The sequence below is a fragment of the Sorex fumeus genome, unplaced genomic scaffold, assembly GCF_029834395.1.
Source record: "Sorex fumeus unplaced genomic scaffold, SorFum_2.1 ptg000029l, whole genome shotgun sequence".
NCBI classification, from domain to species: Eukaryota; Metazoa; Chordata; class Mammalia; order Eulipotyphla; family Soricidae; genus Sorex; species Sorex fumeus.
Window position 1 is genome coordinate 12,727,909 of NW_026606086.1, and position 13,289 is coordinate 12,741,197.

Below are 13,289 nucleotides of genomic sequence, written 5' to 3' on the forward strand. Positions count from 1 at the left end.
CCAATTCATCAAAATAATTGTAGCTTTCCAAGAAACTTCCCACATTTATAATGAAAATGATAGGAGTAAGAGAAGAGAGAGGGAGAAGAGAGAGGAAGGGGGAGAAGAGAGGAAGAGAGAGAGAGAGAGAGAGAGAGAGAGAGAGAGAGAGAGAATGAGAGCATGAAATAAAGGCAGTGAGAGGGGAATTCCCCAATTTACTAAACTGCAAATATATATATATATATATATATATATATATTATTAGTGAATCACTGTGAGGTACAGTTACAGACTTAGAAACTTTCTTGTGCTTATGTTTCAGTCATACAATGATCGAGTACCCATCCCTCCACCAGTGCCCATTCTCCACCACCAATGGTCCCAGTATCCCTGCCACCACTCCCACCCCATCCCCCACCTCCACACCCTGCCTCTGTGGCAGGGCATTCCCTTTTGCTCTCTCTTTCCTTTTGGGTGTTGTAGTTTGCAATAGAGGCATTGAGTGGCCATTGTGTTTCATCTACACTAGGCACGCATCTCCCACCCTAGCGGGTCCTCCAAACACCTTTTACTTGATGTTCCCTTCTCTATCTGAGCTGCCATTCCCCCCAGCACTTGAGGCTGACTTCCAAGCTGTGGAGTAAACCTCCTTGTCCTTATCTCTACGATTCTTAGGTGTTAGTTTCCTATTCTCTAAACTGCAAATATTATCAGGCAGGTGAGGAATAAAATTAAACATGGTGCTCCAGAGAGATTATTTTAACCTTTTCCTAAAGGTTAACATTAGCAGATACAATATTTAATTTCCTAATTCCCTTTCCAAAAGAATTCTGTAACAAGCAAAAAGGAATGCCAGAATAGCAGAATAAAAGGGGGAAAAGAGAATTAAGTTGCAAGTAAAATTTATAAGCAAGAGAGAAAAAAGGTGCTGGAGATGGAGCACAGCAGCAGAGCATGCTGTCTTGCTTGTGTGAGGCCCTGGATTCTATTCCCAGGACTGCAAACCATAAAATAGAACAAAACATTTCAGAAGTTTACCTGACTAGGAAAATAAGATATGAATAAAAATTTACATATAATTTTATAAAGAAATTGTCGAGAAATCAGAAAGTAATTTTAATTGATATTGAACATATGATTTAAAATGATTGTGTGCAGCTAAAGTTGCATCTAAAGAAAATTCATAGTCTTAAAAATGCATGTAGAAGAAAATTTAAAAGGCTAAGCGTCAATTTCATAAATGTCTAGAAATTATAAATCATAACAACCAAGCCTAAAGAAAGTAGAAGGAAGGAAGCAATAAAGAACAGAAATTATTTTTGAAAATAAATATACTGTAGAGAAAAATCAACATCAATGAGCTATTTATGTATGCACCAATCTGGATGAATCTCCAGAGAATTGTTTAGTGGATAAAAGCCAGTTAATTTTTTTCTTTTTTGGGTCACATCCGGCGATGTACAGGGGTTAGTCCTGGCTCTGCACTCAGGAGTTACTCCTGGCGGTGCTCAGGGGACCATATGGGATGCTGGGAATTGAACCCGGGTGAGACGCGTGCAAGGCAAACGCCCTACCCGCTGTGCTATCTCTCCAGCCCCATAAAAGCCAGTTTAAATGATTAAATATCATATGATTTATTCATATATAACATTTTGCGATGACACCATTATAGAAATAAAGAATGAATTATTTGTTGCCAGAGGTTTGGAAATTTTGGTGTTTGTTGTTGTTTGGCGGTAGCCACATCCAGCTGTGCTCAGGGCTTACTCCTGCTTCTTCTCTCAGGGATCACTCCTGGCTGCTAGGGCATCAGGGTTCAAACCTGGGTGGGCATTGTTTCAATCAAACGCTCTACCCACGGTATTCTCCCTGTGGCCCCTGTTGCCAGAGTTTGGAAAGAGACTGAGTAGTGTTAATAAAGTGGGTGTGGAGGCTCAGACATAATTCAGGAATCTAAGGCACTTTGCCTGATGATGGGGCTGACCCTGATTGGATCCCCAGCACTGTGTATGTTCCCTGAGGCACCACAAGGAGTGATACAAAGTGCTTCCTTTTATACATTGTCATCATTCACTTTAGTCCTTGAGATATTTCAGAAAGGATCCATGGTGATTGCGTAATGATGCTGTTGGTCTGACGGTTTCCCTGTAAGTGAGTTTAAAGTCATCTTAGAGAGGAAAAATAAGCAGCTTTCAATACTTTGGGAAGTGAACTTCATTTCCACAAAGTTGGTATGTAAAGATTTAAAAGGAATTCCAGGCTACATACAGGGTGTTTGTGACTACAGAAAGAGTTATGTGATGAGGTACATCTAGAGCTTAATTTTCACCTTTCTTCCTCAAGCTTCAACTGTGTCTTTCATTAGTTTAAGTCTATTTGAATAATCTCCTAGTTTGGCAATGCTGTGACTGAGGGAACCACTATCTTGTTATAATCTCTTGTTCTGAGCAGCCTTATAAAATGACTCTTTATATTGGGTCACTTGAAAACAGCAAACACATTTGTTGTCATATCAGAAATATCACTGTATCACAGTATCACTGTCATCGATTTGTTCGAGTGGGCACCATTAACGTCTCCATTCATCCCAGTCCTGAGATTTTAGCAGCCTCTCCTTACTCGTCCTTCCCAATGCTGCCGTATTGGAGGCTCTTTCAGGGTTAGGGGAATGAGAACCATTATTGTTACTGCTTTTGGCATATCGAATACAACACGGGGAGCTTGCCAAGCTCTGTCATGATATCAGAAATATATCACTTTAAAATACAAGACAAGCTTTCCTGCAGAAAATTTTATTGCTCTTCCAAAAGTCTAAGATAAGATATTTGGTCAGTTAATATTGAACCCTGTTACATAATTCTACACTATATGATAGTACTTGAAAAACACATTAAAATGTCTTTCTTTTTAAATTTTATAAAGTTGTTCACAATATTTGATTACATTTAATATTCAAGCACCGATCCCACCACCATTACACCTTCCCACCACCATATTTCAGGTGTTTCCATCCCAAACCTCAATTCCTGCCCCAAAGCAGAATCAAAATAATATATTTTCCTCTAAGGTCAGTCGCCTTCTACTTTGAATCATCATCAAATGTGATGCGATACTCTTGGAGTATGGGTAGGGTGTCTCCTACTGCCACGCAGTCCAGGAAAAGGTGCGCTCATGGGTGAGCTTGGGCCCGAGCCTGTGGAGAGCAGCTGTGAGTAGGGTGGAGGTTGAGTTCTGGAGGTTTTCAGCTGCCTGGGCAGGATCCCTTGGTGCGGGGAAGATTCTCACCTGTCCCCACTCTGGGGCATCCCGAGTGAAACAGCCTGGTGCAGGGTCTGGTGGCATGTTTATGGGGACTGTCATGTTATGCTCCTTTCTGGGAGAGGACATGCAATCTGGATGGTGGCCAATGATAAAATTTTCTGGCGCTACCAGGGGTGGCAGATGGGCATGACTGCAGAGTTGCCAGAGACCAGGAGATACGGGCAGAGGATCTCATTCCCAGTCTCTTTGAATCCAGAGTTCTCAGTCACAAGAGTAAAATGTCTTTTAAAAAGGTCACCTTTTCCCCCTCTCTATCTTCTCTACGATACAGATCATTTTCTAAATGACCAAAGTTTAGTTGATATAATGTCTCCACGGTGAGATACAACAATCTTCACACATTTTCCTCTAAGAAAACATTTTTGATCATTTTTAGTGAATTATTTATAACAAGAAATATAAAATAAATTATTCAGGGCCTGCTTATAGGGACTGCCTGAGGGGTGGTTGGAAAAATTGGAAATAATGGTGATAGGAAGGTGCAACGGTGGTGGGATTTGTGTTGGGATACTGAATGTAACAAATCATGAACAATTTTATAAAAAAAAGTTATGCAAATAAAGCAAAATCTTGAAAAAATAAAGTGGATGTTCTTTGAACAATATCACTGTCTTTCAAAATCAATTTTATTTAAAATATTTTAACTGTCTGGAGGTATGCTGGTGCCAGCAGGTCAACCTGTACCTGTGGGGCTAGTGTATCAGCAGCCTGATGGTGCCTTCAGACTTCCAAATACCCCAAAATTGCTTCTGTGCCTTTGGTCAGATACCAACAACTTGGCGCCAAGTTTAGCAAGAAATTAAACGGCCAAAAGTTAGGTATGTGGGAGCCACACCCACAAACCATCTCCAGCTCAGGTATATAAACTCACTTATTGGCCTTATTTCAGAGACTCATAAATCTTGAACGAGATCAATAGAAGCAGTTAGGGCCTGTAGCATGGAGATAGGTGGGAACCCATGACTGAGATCTCCAGGCCCACTTGGATCAGGACTGGGCCTCCTCCCAAGCCCCCCAGTTTTCTAGTAGTTTGGCAGTCACACCCACAAACTGCCCGCCCTCCCCACCAGCTCCATGTAATCTCATCAAGGGACAAGACTCAGAGACTATAAACTAAAGCTCCCAGAAGAGAGTGCCGCAGAATGTCCTGACCCCGCACCAGGCTGTCTTCACTGGGGAACCTCAGAGGCAGTTGGGTTGAGTTGCCCTGCCTGCCCCAAGCAGAGCCCCAGCAGCCAAAAACCTCCAGAACCCAACCACTGCCATGCTCAAGGCCAGTCTCCACATGCTCGGATGACCTCTCCCAAGAGGGAATGAGTCTCACTCAAGACAGGATGAACCTCACTGGAGATTCGACCAGCAGGAAAACCCAGGTATGCGTGAACCCGTGACTGGGATCACCAAGCCCGCTTGGATCTGGACTGGGCCTCCCCCCAGGTCCCCAGCTTGGCAGTTATGTCCATGAACTGCTCTCGGTGCCATGTAATCTCATCAACGGCCAAGACCCAGAGACTATAAACTAAAGCTCCTGGAAGAGAATGACACAGAATTTCCTGAACATTATATTTTATCCATAGCAAGCAGTACAAAACAAACAGTCTGGCATTGCCTTTTCAGCAGATTTCAGTGGTGGTGAGACTGGTGTCAAAATATCGAATGTAACCAAAGTCGAGATAGAGTATGGGGTAAACTGTCTGCCACATAGGCAGGGGAAGGGTTGTAACGGGGGTGGAGGTGGGGGAATACTGGGGATTTTGGTGGTGGAAAATGTGCACTGGTGAAGAGATGGGTTTTTGATAATTGTATGACCGAAGCTCAAACATGAAAGCTTTGTAACTGTATATCATGGTGAATCAAAAAAAAAAAAAAGGGAGTGGGGGGGGAAATAATAAAATAATAAAATTAACATTCTGAGGGCTGGAGCGATAGCACAGCTGTAGGGCGTTTGCCTTGCACGCAGCCAACATGGCTGACACGAGTTCGATTCCTCAGCCCCTCTCGGAGAGCCTGGCAAGCTACCGAGAGTATCTCGCCCGCACAGCAGAGCCTGGCAAGCTCCCCGTGACGTATTCGATATGCCAGACACAGTAACAACAAAGTCTCCAATGGAGACGTTACTGGGCCCGCTCGAGCAAATCGACGAACAACAGGAGGGCCTTTACCTTTACCTTTTAACATTCTGAATTAAAAAAAGAAAAAGTAATGTGGAGTTCATGCTCAATTCAATCAGCTTAATCAACGGCTGAACAACTAGCAGTACTCCTACATTATTAAAATATTTTAAATGTCTGAATTATCAAATATCATCTTAGCTAGGTTGCATGCATGCCCTTCCTATTATTATTTGTTATGGGTGACTAAATTAAAAATAAATTCTTTTTTAGGGGGCACACACCTCGTGATGCTGAGGGATTAATCCTGGCTCTTCACTCTAGTGTCATTCCTGGCGGGCTCAGAGAAGCAGGTGGGATGACAGGGATGAGATCCAGGTTGGCTGCATGGAAGGCAAGTACCCTATTGGCTATACTGTCACTCTGGATCCTGAAAACGAATCTTAATAAGAAGTTCAAATGTTGCTCTCATGTTCAAGTGCCATGTACTGTTTTTCAGTTGACATCTACACCCATGGTTTGCAATACAGATACTGAGAGAGATTATCATGTTTGGTCCTTTATCTACTTTCAGCACACACCTCCCATCCTGAATGATTCCTCCAACCATCATTGTCTTAGTGATCCCTTCTCTATTCAGCTGCTTTCTCCCGCAGCTTGTGAGATAGGTTTCCAACTATTGGGCAATATTCCTGGTCCTTGTGTCCACTGTCCTTGGGTGTCAGTCTCATATTATGTTATTTTATATTCCACAAATGAGTTCAGTCCTTCTATGTCTGTCCCTCTCTTTCTGATTCATTTCACTTAGTGTGATACTGTCCATGTCCACCCACTTATAAGCAAATTTCATGACTTCATCTCTCCTAACAGCTGCTCGGTATTCAAATAGGTCTTTTTTTTTTAAAAAAAAAATAAAAACTATCTTACTCACTAAAAAAGATCTATACTTTTGTGAGTTGTAAATAACATTTTCTTAAAGATCACATTAATATAAAAAAGTCTGGGGCTGGAGCAATAGCACAGTGGGTAGGGCGTTTGCCTTGCATGCGGCCAACCCGGGTTCAATTCCCAGCATCCCATATGCTCCCCCAAGCACTGCCAGAAGTAATTCCTGAGTGCATGAGCCAGGAGTAAACTCTGTGCAATGCTGGGTGTGACGCCAAAAAAAAAAAAAAAAGAGTCAACTAATTATAAAAGAAAATTTGGACTACCATTCAAATTGTGACTTAAAGTTATCTATTTATTATTTATGAAATCTAATAAAAACATTTGTAGAATGGGTGTCAAGAAACCGGAAATGAAATTCCAAAGAAAATAGTGAATACTCCTAATAAGTTCCTAATAAATGTGGCTTAGTTCAACGAATCTTGGTATCTTTACAGGTTGTTAATTTCCCTAAATGCCCTGCTAGGATGTTGATTTTTAGAGACAGTATAGTTTTCCAATCTTCAAATATGGAATATCTTTCAAATTATTTTATCTTGATTAATTTTAAGTTTTCAACATACACTTTTCACACATTTTACTAGATTTAGATTTTGGCATTTATGGTTTCTGATGCATGCAGAATGGTACTGCATTTTAAGTTTTGATATGAAATTGCTCCTTGACAATAAATATAAATAGCTTTTGTATATTGACTTTATATTCTACTTTGATAAACTTATTAAGTGGCTGTAAATAGAATTCTTTGTAGAATTTTTTATATAGACACTTCTGTCACATCTAGGAATGATTTTTAAATTTCTTTTTCTTGTGATACTGTGGTGCTTGGTTCTTTGATAACTGCTGGGAAACTCTAAGCAATTTGTGTTTGTAATCATGATCACGATCATCCTGTTGTTCGTCGATTGTCTCGAGCAGGCACCGGTAATGTCTCCTTCGCTCTAGCCCTGAGTTTTTAAGAAGTGTCATATTCAAGGCTCTTTCAGGGTTAGGAGAATGAGACCCATCATTGTTACTGGTATTTGGCATATTGGGTACACCACGGGGAGTTTGCCAGACTCTGCCGTGCGGGCAGGTTACATTTGGTAGCCTGCCAGGTTGTCCAAAGTAAGAATGAGATAATAAGATGTTGTGCATGCCATGTTTGTAATATTGTTTCTCAAATTTTAAAATGTGAATTCTTGGAACATGCTACAAATTATCTGTATTTACAGACTACACAATCTGTTATTCAGCTCACCCACAAACATTTTTATTTCAACAAATAAATGTTTAATATCTTTAAAAGTCATTTAACAAATAAATAAATAAATAAATAAATAAAAGTCATTTAACTGTTGGTCAGATCTGCTTATTTATTTCAGATAGTCTCTTGTTTTGTGCTCATAATTACCTTAGTTCTTTAAATCTTTTCCCAGATAAACCTTCAATATTTTATTGCCAATAAAATGCCTGTATTGGGGCTGGAGCATTAGCACAGCGGGTAGGGGGTTTACCTTGCACGTGGCCGGCCCGGATTCGATTCCCAACATCCCATATGATCCCCTGAGCACCGCTAGGAGTGATTCCTGAGTAGATCCAGGAGTAACCCCTGAGCATCGCTGGGTGCAACCCAAAAAGAGAAAAAAAATGCCTGTATTCCTGAGGCGGGGGGGGGTCCTAAATATTTATTTTTTCTGAATGCTCACTCATGATGACTTTTTATTTTCTTTTGCTTTTTGGGTCACGCCTGGCAATGCACAGGGGTTACTCCTGGCTCTGCACTCAGGAGTTACTCCTGGTGATGCTCAGGGGACCATATGGGACACTGGGAATTGACCCCGGGTCGGCAGCGTGCAACACAAATGCCCTACCCGCTGTGCTATTTCTCCAGCCCCGATGACTTGTTTCCTTAACGCCTGGAAACTTTTGATATTGGACTCATATTCTCTTGATCTTAATCTAGGAACCTGGAGGACTTAATTAGAGCAAGTTTTCTTCGAAACAGATTAGTATTTTATCCCACTAGGAACCCTGGGGTAACACCAGTATGGAACTACTTTGGCTGCCAGTTAGCTTTGTAGCTTAGAGTTTAGCTTCCAGCAGAGACCTTAGATTCACTAAGTCTAATTTCAACAAAGTCTAATTTTCTTTTTTCCTCTTTCAGTTGTAGTTTAAGTAACATGGTTACAATTCAGCATCAACTTTCATAGTTTTAACGAACAAAGTTACTGCACCTTCATCACCATGCCTGGGACCCTCCACCCCAGCCTTGTGTCACTTCTTCCTAGTTCACCTTTTCCTCCCCCTTCCTCACTGCTTGAGAATATTATTTTTGTGATCAAAGGCCAAAAGTTTGTCCTTATTTGCTGATTCCCTTGTTTTGTTTTTCTATATGTAGCTATGTAGCTATGTTTTTTTTTCTCCCCATATTACAAAATTGTACTTAGCACTGCAGATGAATAAGATTATCCATTCTTTGTTCTCCCTCTGACCTGTTTTACTTAATATGATGTCTTCTAGTTCCTTGCAATTTGCAGAAAACGTTAAGATTTTTATCTTTACTTATAGCTATGTTTTGTTTTTTTCTTTCCTCCCCATATTACAAAATAGTACTTAGCACTGCAGTGAACATGTGTTAGGTTCATGGGATAGATTAGATACCAAGAAATGGAATTTTGCAGTCTGATGGAAACTAGTGTTATTTTCAGAAGTATCCGTGCTGTTTTCCACAGAGGCTGAACCAGGGATCACTCCAGCGCCCCAGTAGACACTTCTCAATGGCTTGCTTCCTGAATATCAAAAACAGACCTGCCAATGTGGGTTGCAAAGAGTGCAAACCTTGGGGCTGGAGCAACAGCACTGAGGCCTTTACCTTGCACGGGCCAACCGGGGTTCGATTCCCAGCATCCCATATGGTCCCCTAAGCACCAGCAGGAGTGACTCCTGAGTGCAGAGCCAGAAGTAACCCCTGTGCACCGCTGGGTGTGACCCAAAAAGCAAACAAACAAACAAACTGTCCAAACCTTAAGAAATTCCTGGGGTGGAGCCCTGCTGGTAGGCAGGTGCACGGCTCAGCACCCTCCCTGCCCCCTACCAGGTTCACCGCTTCCTCTGGCCGTTCACGCCAGGAGTCCTCCCCAAGCGCACCCGCCCGAGGCCGGGGGCGGAAGGTCGCGCGGGATGTGCTGGGTCTCGCGGGATGTTGCCCGGTTGCCTCGGGAACGGCGTCTCGGTCGCGGAAGATGGCGGGCCGCAGTTCTGGCCACCGGGTCCGTGGAGGCGCAGAGTGCAGATCAGCGAGCGGCTTCGGGGGGCTGGGGGTTGGGGGTGGTGGGGTGGGCGCCCGTTCTCTCGGACCTCGGGCTTGAAGGTCTGTCTCTTTCGCAGGGACGAAGCGTCCCGGCTCCGCAGCTCCCGGCACGCCCTCGGCGGGACTTCCTCGCCCGGGAGGAGGAGTATAAGTAAGGCGGCGCGGGGCGGGGTGGCTTGTGGGTGGGGGGCGGGGGTCCTTGCGGCGACGCGGAGCGGGGCGGCTGGCCCGAGGGCGCTGCGGTCGGGCTCGGGGCCGGGGGGCGGGGGACGGGAGGAGAGAGGGCCCGGCCCCCTCCTGCCCCGCCCCGGCCGCTGGGACTCGGCCGGAGCCTCGAGCGCCCCCCGGCGGCCGCCAGCCAAACCTGCAGGCCGCCCGGCGCCTGGCGCAGAGGGAGGAGGGGCCCTGCCGCCCGATTTCTCTGGAGAGAGTGCTCAGGCCAGCCAGGAGCCGCCCTTGGCAGGAGGGGAGTAGACGGGCAGGTTTTTTTTTTTTTTAATTAGTGAAACACCATGAGGTACAGTTATAGACTTATAAGTTTTTGTGCTTGGGTTTCAGTTATACAATGATCAAGTACCCATTCCTCCACCAGTGCCCATCCTCCACCACCACGGGTCCCAGCATCCCCTCCCCACCCTCCCCATCCCACCCTGCCGCTGTGGCAGGGTATTCACTTTCGTTCTCTCTCTTCTTTTGGGTCTTATGGTTTGCAAAAGAGGCATTGAGTGGCAACCATGTTCGGTCCTATAGTCTACTTTCAGCATGCTTCTCCCATCCTGGGAGGATCTTCCCAACACCCTTTATTTGGTGCTCCCTTCTCTATCTGAGCTGCCTTTTCCCCTAGCTCGTGTGGCTGGCCTCCAAGCCATGGAGCAATATTCCTGGTACTAATCTCGGCCACTCCTGGGTGTTAGTCTCCGATTTTGTTACTTTATGGTCCCCAGATGAATGCAGTCTTTCTGTGTCTATCCCGTTCTTTCTGACTTTTATTCAGAGGGTTTTGAAGGTATGGAGGGAAGGGAGCGAGAGCAAGAAGGGGAAGGAAGAGAGCAGAGGAGAGAGATGGTGAAGGGAGAACATGGACTTCTGCACGGGCGGAGAGAATCTTGCGTGGGCTCTTTGGCTTTATCTTTTCCCGTGGTCATGGTCTGGAATGTTCTGGAGTCTTCTCTGGGCTGAATTGCTGACGTTGACCGATGAAGGAGGGGTCCGAGGGTATTCGAGAAATTTCCTTCATGAGGAGGGAGTCCGATCTCTTCAGGGTCCACTGCCGAAGGTCTTATCTCGGGTCTCATTGGAATTATTTAGGAATTTAGGGAGGACAGTGCTACAGTACTATTCCCCCAAAATTTCATTGTGAATTCTGGTGGCTTACTTCCCTAGAAGTTTCATTGTCTTGGGGTCTTTCCTGTCTATCTGCCTGGCTGCCTCACTTGCACGGGACCACTTTGTCTGTTCTCGCAGCGATCCCAGGATCATAGGAATCCGGGCGATCTTAATTCAGCCTTCATTTGGTTTTACCATCTCCCCCTTCCTTAAACGTCGCGGTGATTTCTTGTGCACTCAGGCCCTCATCTCAGATTTGTTTCATCTCTGATTTCTTCTTTTTGCCTACCAGGCTCCCACCTCCTGCCAGTGTGACAGTCCGTCTGCCTCTTTGTCTTCACCCCCCTCTGTTTCTTTCCTGGTCCAACCTCAGTCTTATAACTTAGGGACCAGGGTAATCGCAGTGTTTCCCCTTTAAAACCGTGCGTTTCCCTGTCCTGTTACTCTGCATACCACATATTTGTCTTCTGACTTACTTCGCAGACTACGACATCGCCCAGTTCCATCCAAGTTGTAGCATGTTGCAGTACTTCATCCTCCCGTTGTATCTATACACACCACACTTTATCCACTCATCCATTCTTACGCATATAGGTTGATTTCCTAGCCTGGCTGTTGTGCTAAGTACTACACTGAATAGTGGTCTGTATATGTTCTTTTGATTTTTTTCTTTGTGTTTTGTTTTTGGTCCACAGACGTCTTACCTGCTGAACTGAACTCTCCAGCCCTGCATATCTTCTTCTGAATGTTTTTGTGTCTTGGTGGTAGACACCAGGAAGTGGAATTTCTGAATCATATGTTCTGAGAAATAGCCCTGTTGTTTCCCACAGGTTTTGAAACAGATAAACATTCCCTTTAGCTCCTTTTTAGCACACCCCCGGTGCACAGATTATTGCCTGTTTTATTTTATTTTTATTTGTTATGTACAATTCCTGCTGGTGTAAAACAACATCTTATTGTCTTGATTTGGATTTTCCTGATGGTAAATGCTGATGAGCAGTTCTTCGTGTGCCTATTGGCCATTTTCCTCTCTCCGGAGAATTGTTCATTTCCTCTCCCCATTTTTTGATAATATTTTTCCCTTACACATCTCTTTATCTGCTGTGTTGAGTGTAAATATTTATCTCCTGTTCAGCTGGGTATCTTAGTTTTAGCTAGTTCCAGTTATTTATATTTGTTTCTGTTGCCTTTGCCAATGGAAACATATTGAAAACACTTGTGAGGTTCAAATCTTGGATCATTTTGCCTATATTCTTCTCAGTGTGTTTTATGGATTCTGGTCTGATCGCAAGGTCTTTGATCCACTGCCTTTTGATGAGAGAGTTTAGTCTGCTGATATTGAGAGGTTATTGCTATAGAGGGCTGTGTTACCATTTATCTGTGGGGGGTTGTTATTTCTGTAATTAGCTAATCATAGGTGGCCTTTTAGTAATTAATTAATTGTAGGGTTGGTTTAGTCATAGCAGATGTCACCAGCTCTTGTTTCTTTTTGAATGTTTTTATCCCTCCCTCAAATCTAAATGACAGCTTGTCTGGTAGTGGACTTCAGGTTGATATATATATATATATATTTTTTTTTTTTCATTCAGTACTTGGAGCGATAGCACAGCGGTAGGGCGTTTGCCTTGCATGTGGCCTACCTGACCGACCCGGGATCGATTTCTCCGTCCTTCTCAGAGAGCACAGCAAGCTACCTCTCGCCCACATGGCAAAGCCTGGCAAGCTACCCGTGATGTATTCGATATGCCAAAGACAGTAACAATAAGTCTCACAATGGAGACATTACTGGTCCCTGCTCAAGCAAGTTGATGAACAATGGGGGGACAGTGCTGCATTGCTACTTTAACTATGTCTTTCCGTTCTTGTCTTGATTATATGGTTTCATATGGGAGATCTGTGTGATTCTTACCTTATTCGCCTTGTATTTGAGGTTTTCTTTTTTTGCTTTATTGTAGTCTCTCTCTCTGGGTCAATTGTTCTTTTTGAGCCTATTATGTTTGATAAACTTTTGGCCTCTTTAATCTGTGCAGAAACCTTCCAGAGACTGGGGAAATTTCAGTTATTATTTCTTCCTTCAGATCTTCCTCTCCTTTCTCGTTTTTTTCTCTCTTTTGATATTCTTATAATTCAGAGGTTATTCCTTTTGCTATTATCCATTACATACCTTTCCTTATTTGTCACTTTGTTATTGTTGATAATTTGTATATAAATATTTATGTAGGAGTACTGCTATTTATTCAGCTATTGATTAGCTGATTGAATTGGGCATGAACTACACCTTACTTTTTTTTTCATAATTTTATTTATTTATT

General features: G+C 43.4%; 1 protein-coding gene across 1 annotated transcript in view; it reads left to right on the forward strand.

Annotated features, from left to right (window-relative positions):
* The first annotated feature begins 10,847 nt into the window (after positions 1 to 10,847).
* The window catches only part of TEX9 (testis expressed 9), a 42,081-nt gene continuing 39,639 nt past the window's right edge, over positions 10,848 to 13,289 (forward strand). The window contains exon 1 of the mRNA XM_056115328.1: positions 10,848 to 10,927. Coding sequence (XP_055971303.1) covers positions 10,848 to 10,927 — 80 coding nt within the window. The remainder of the gene's footprint in view (positions 10,928 to 13,289) is intronic.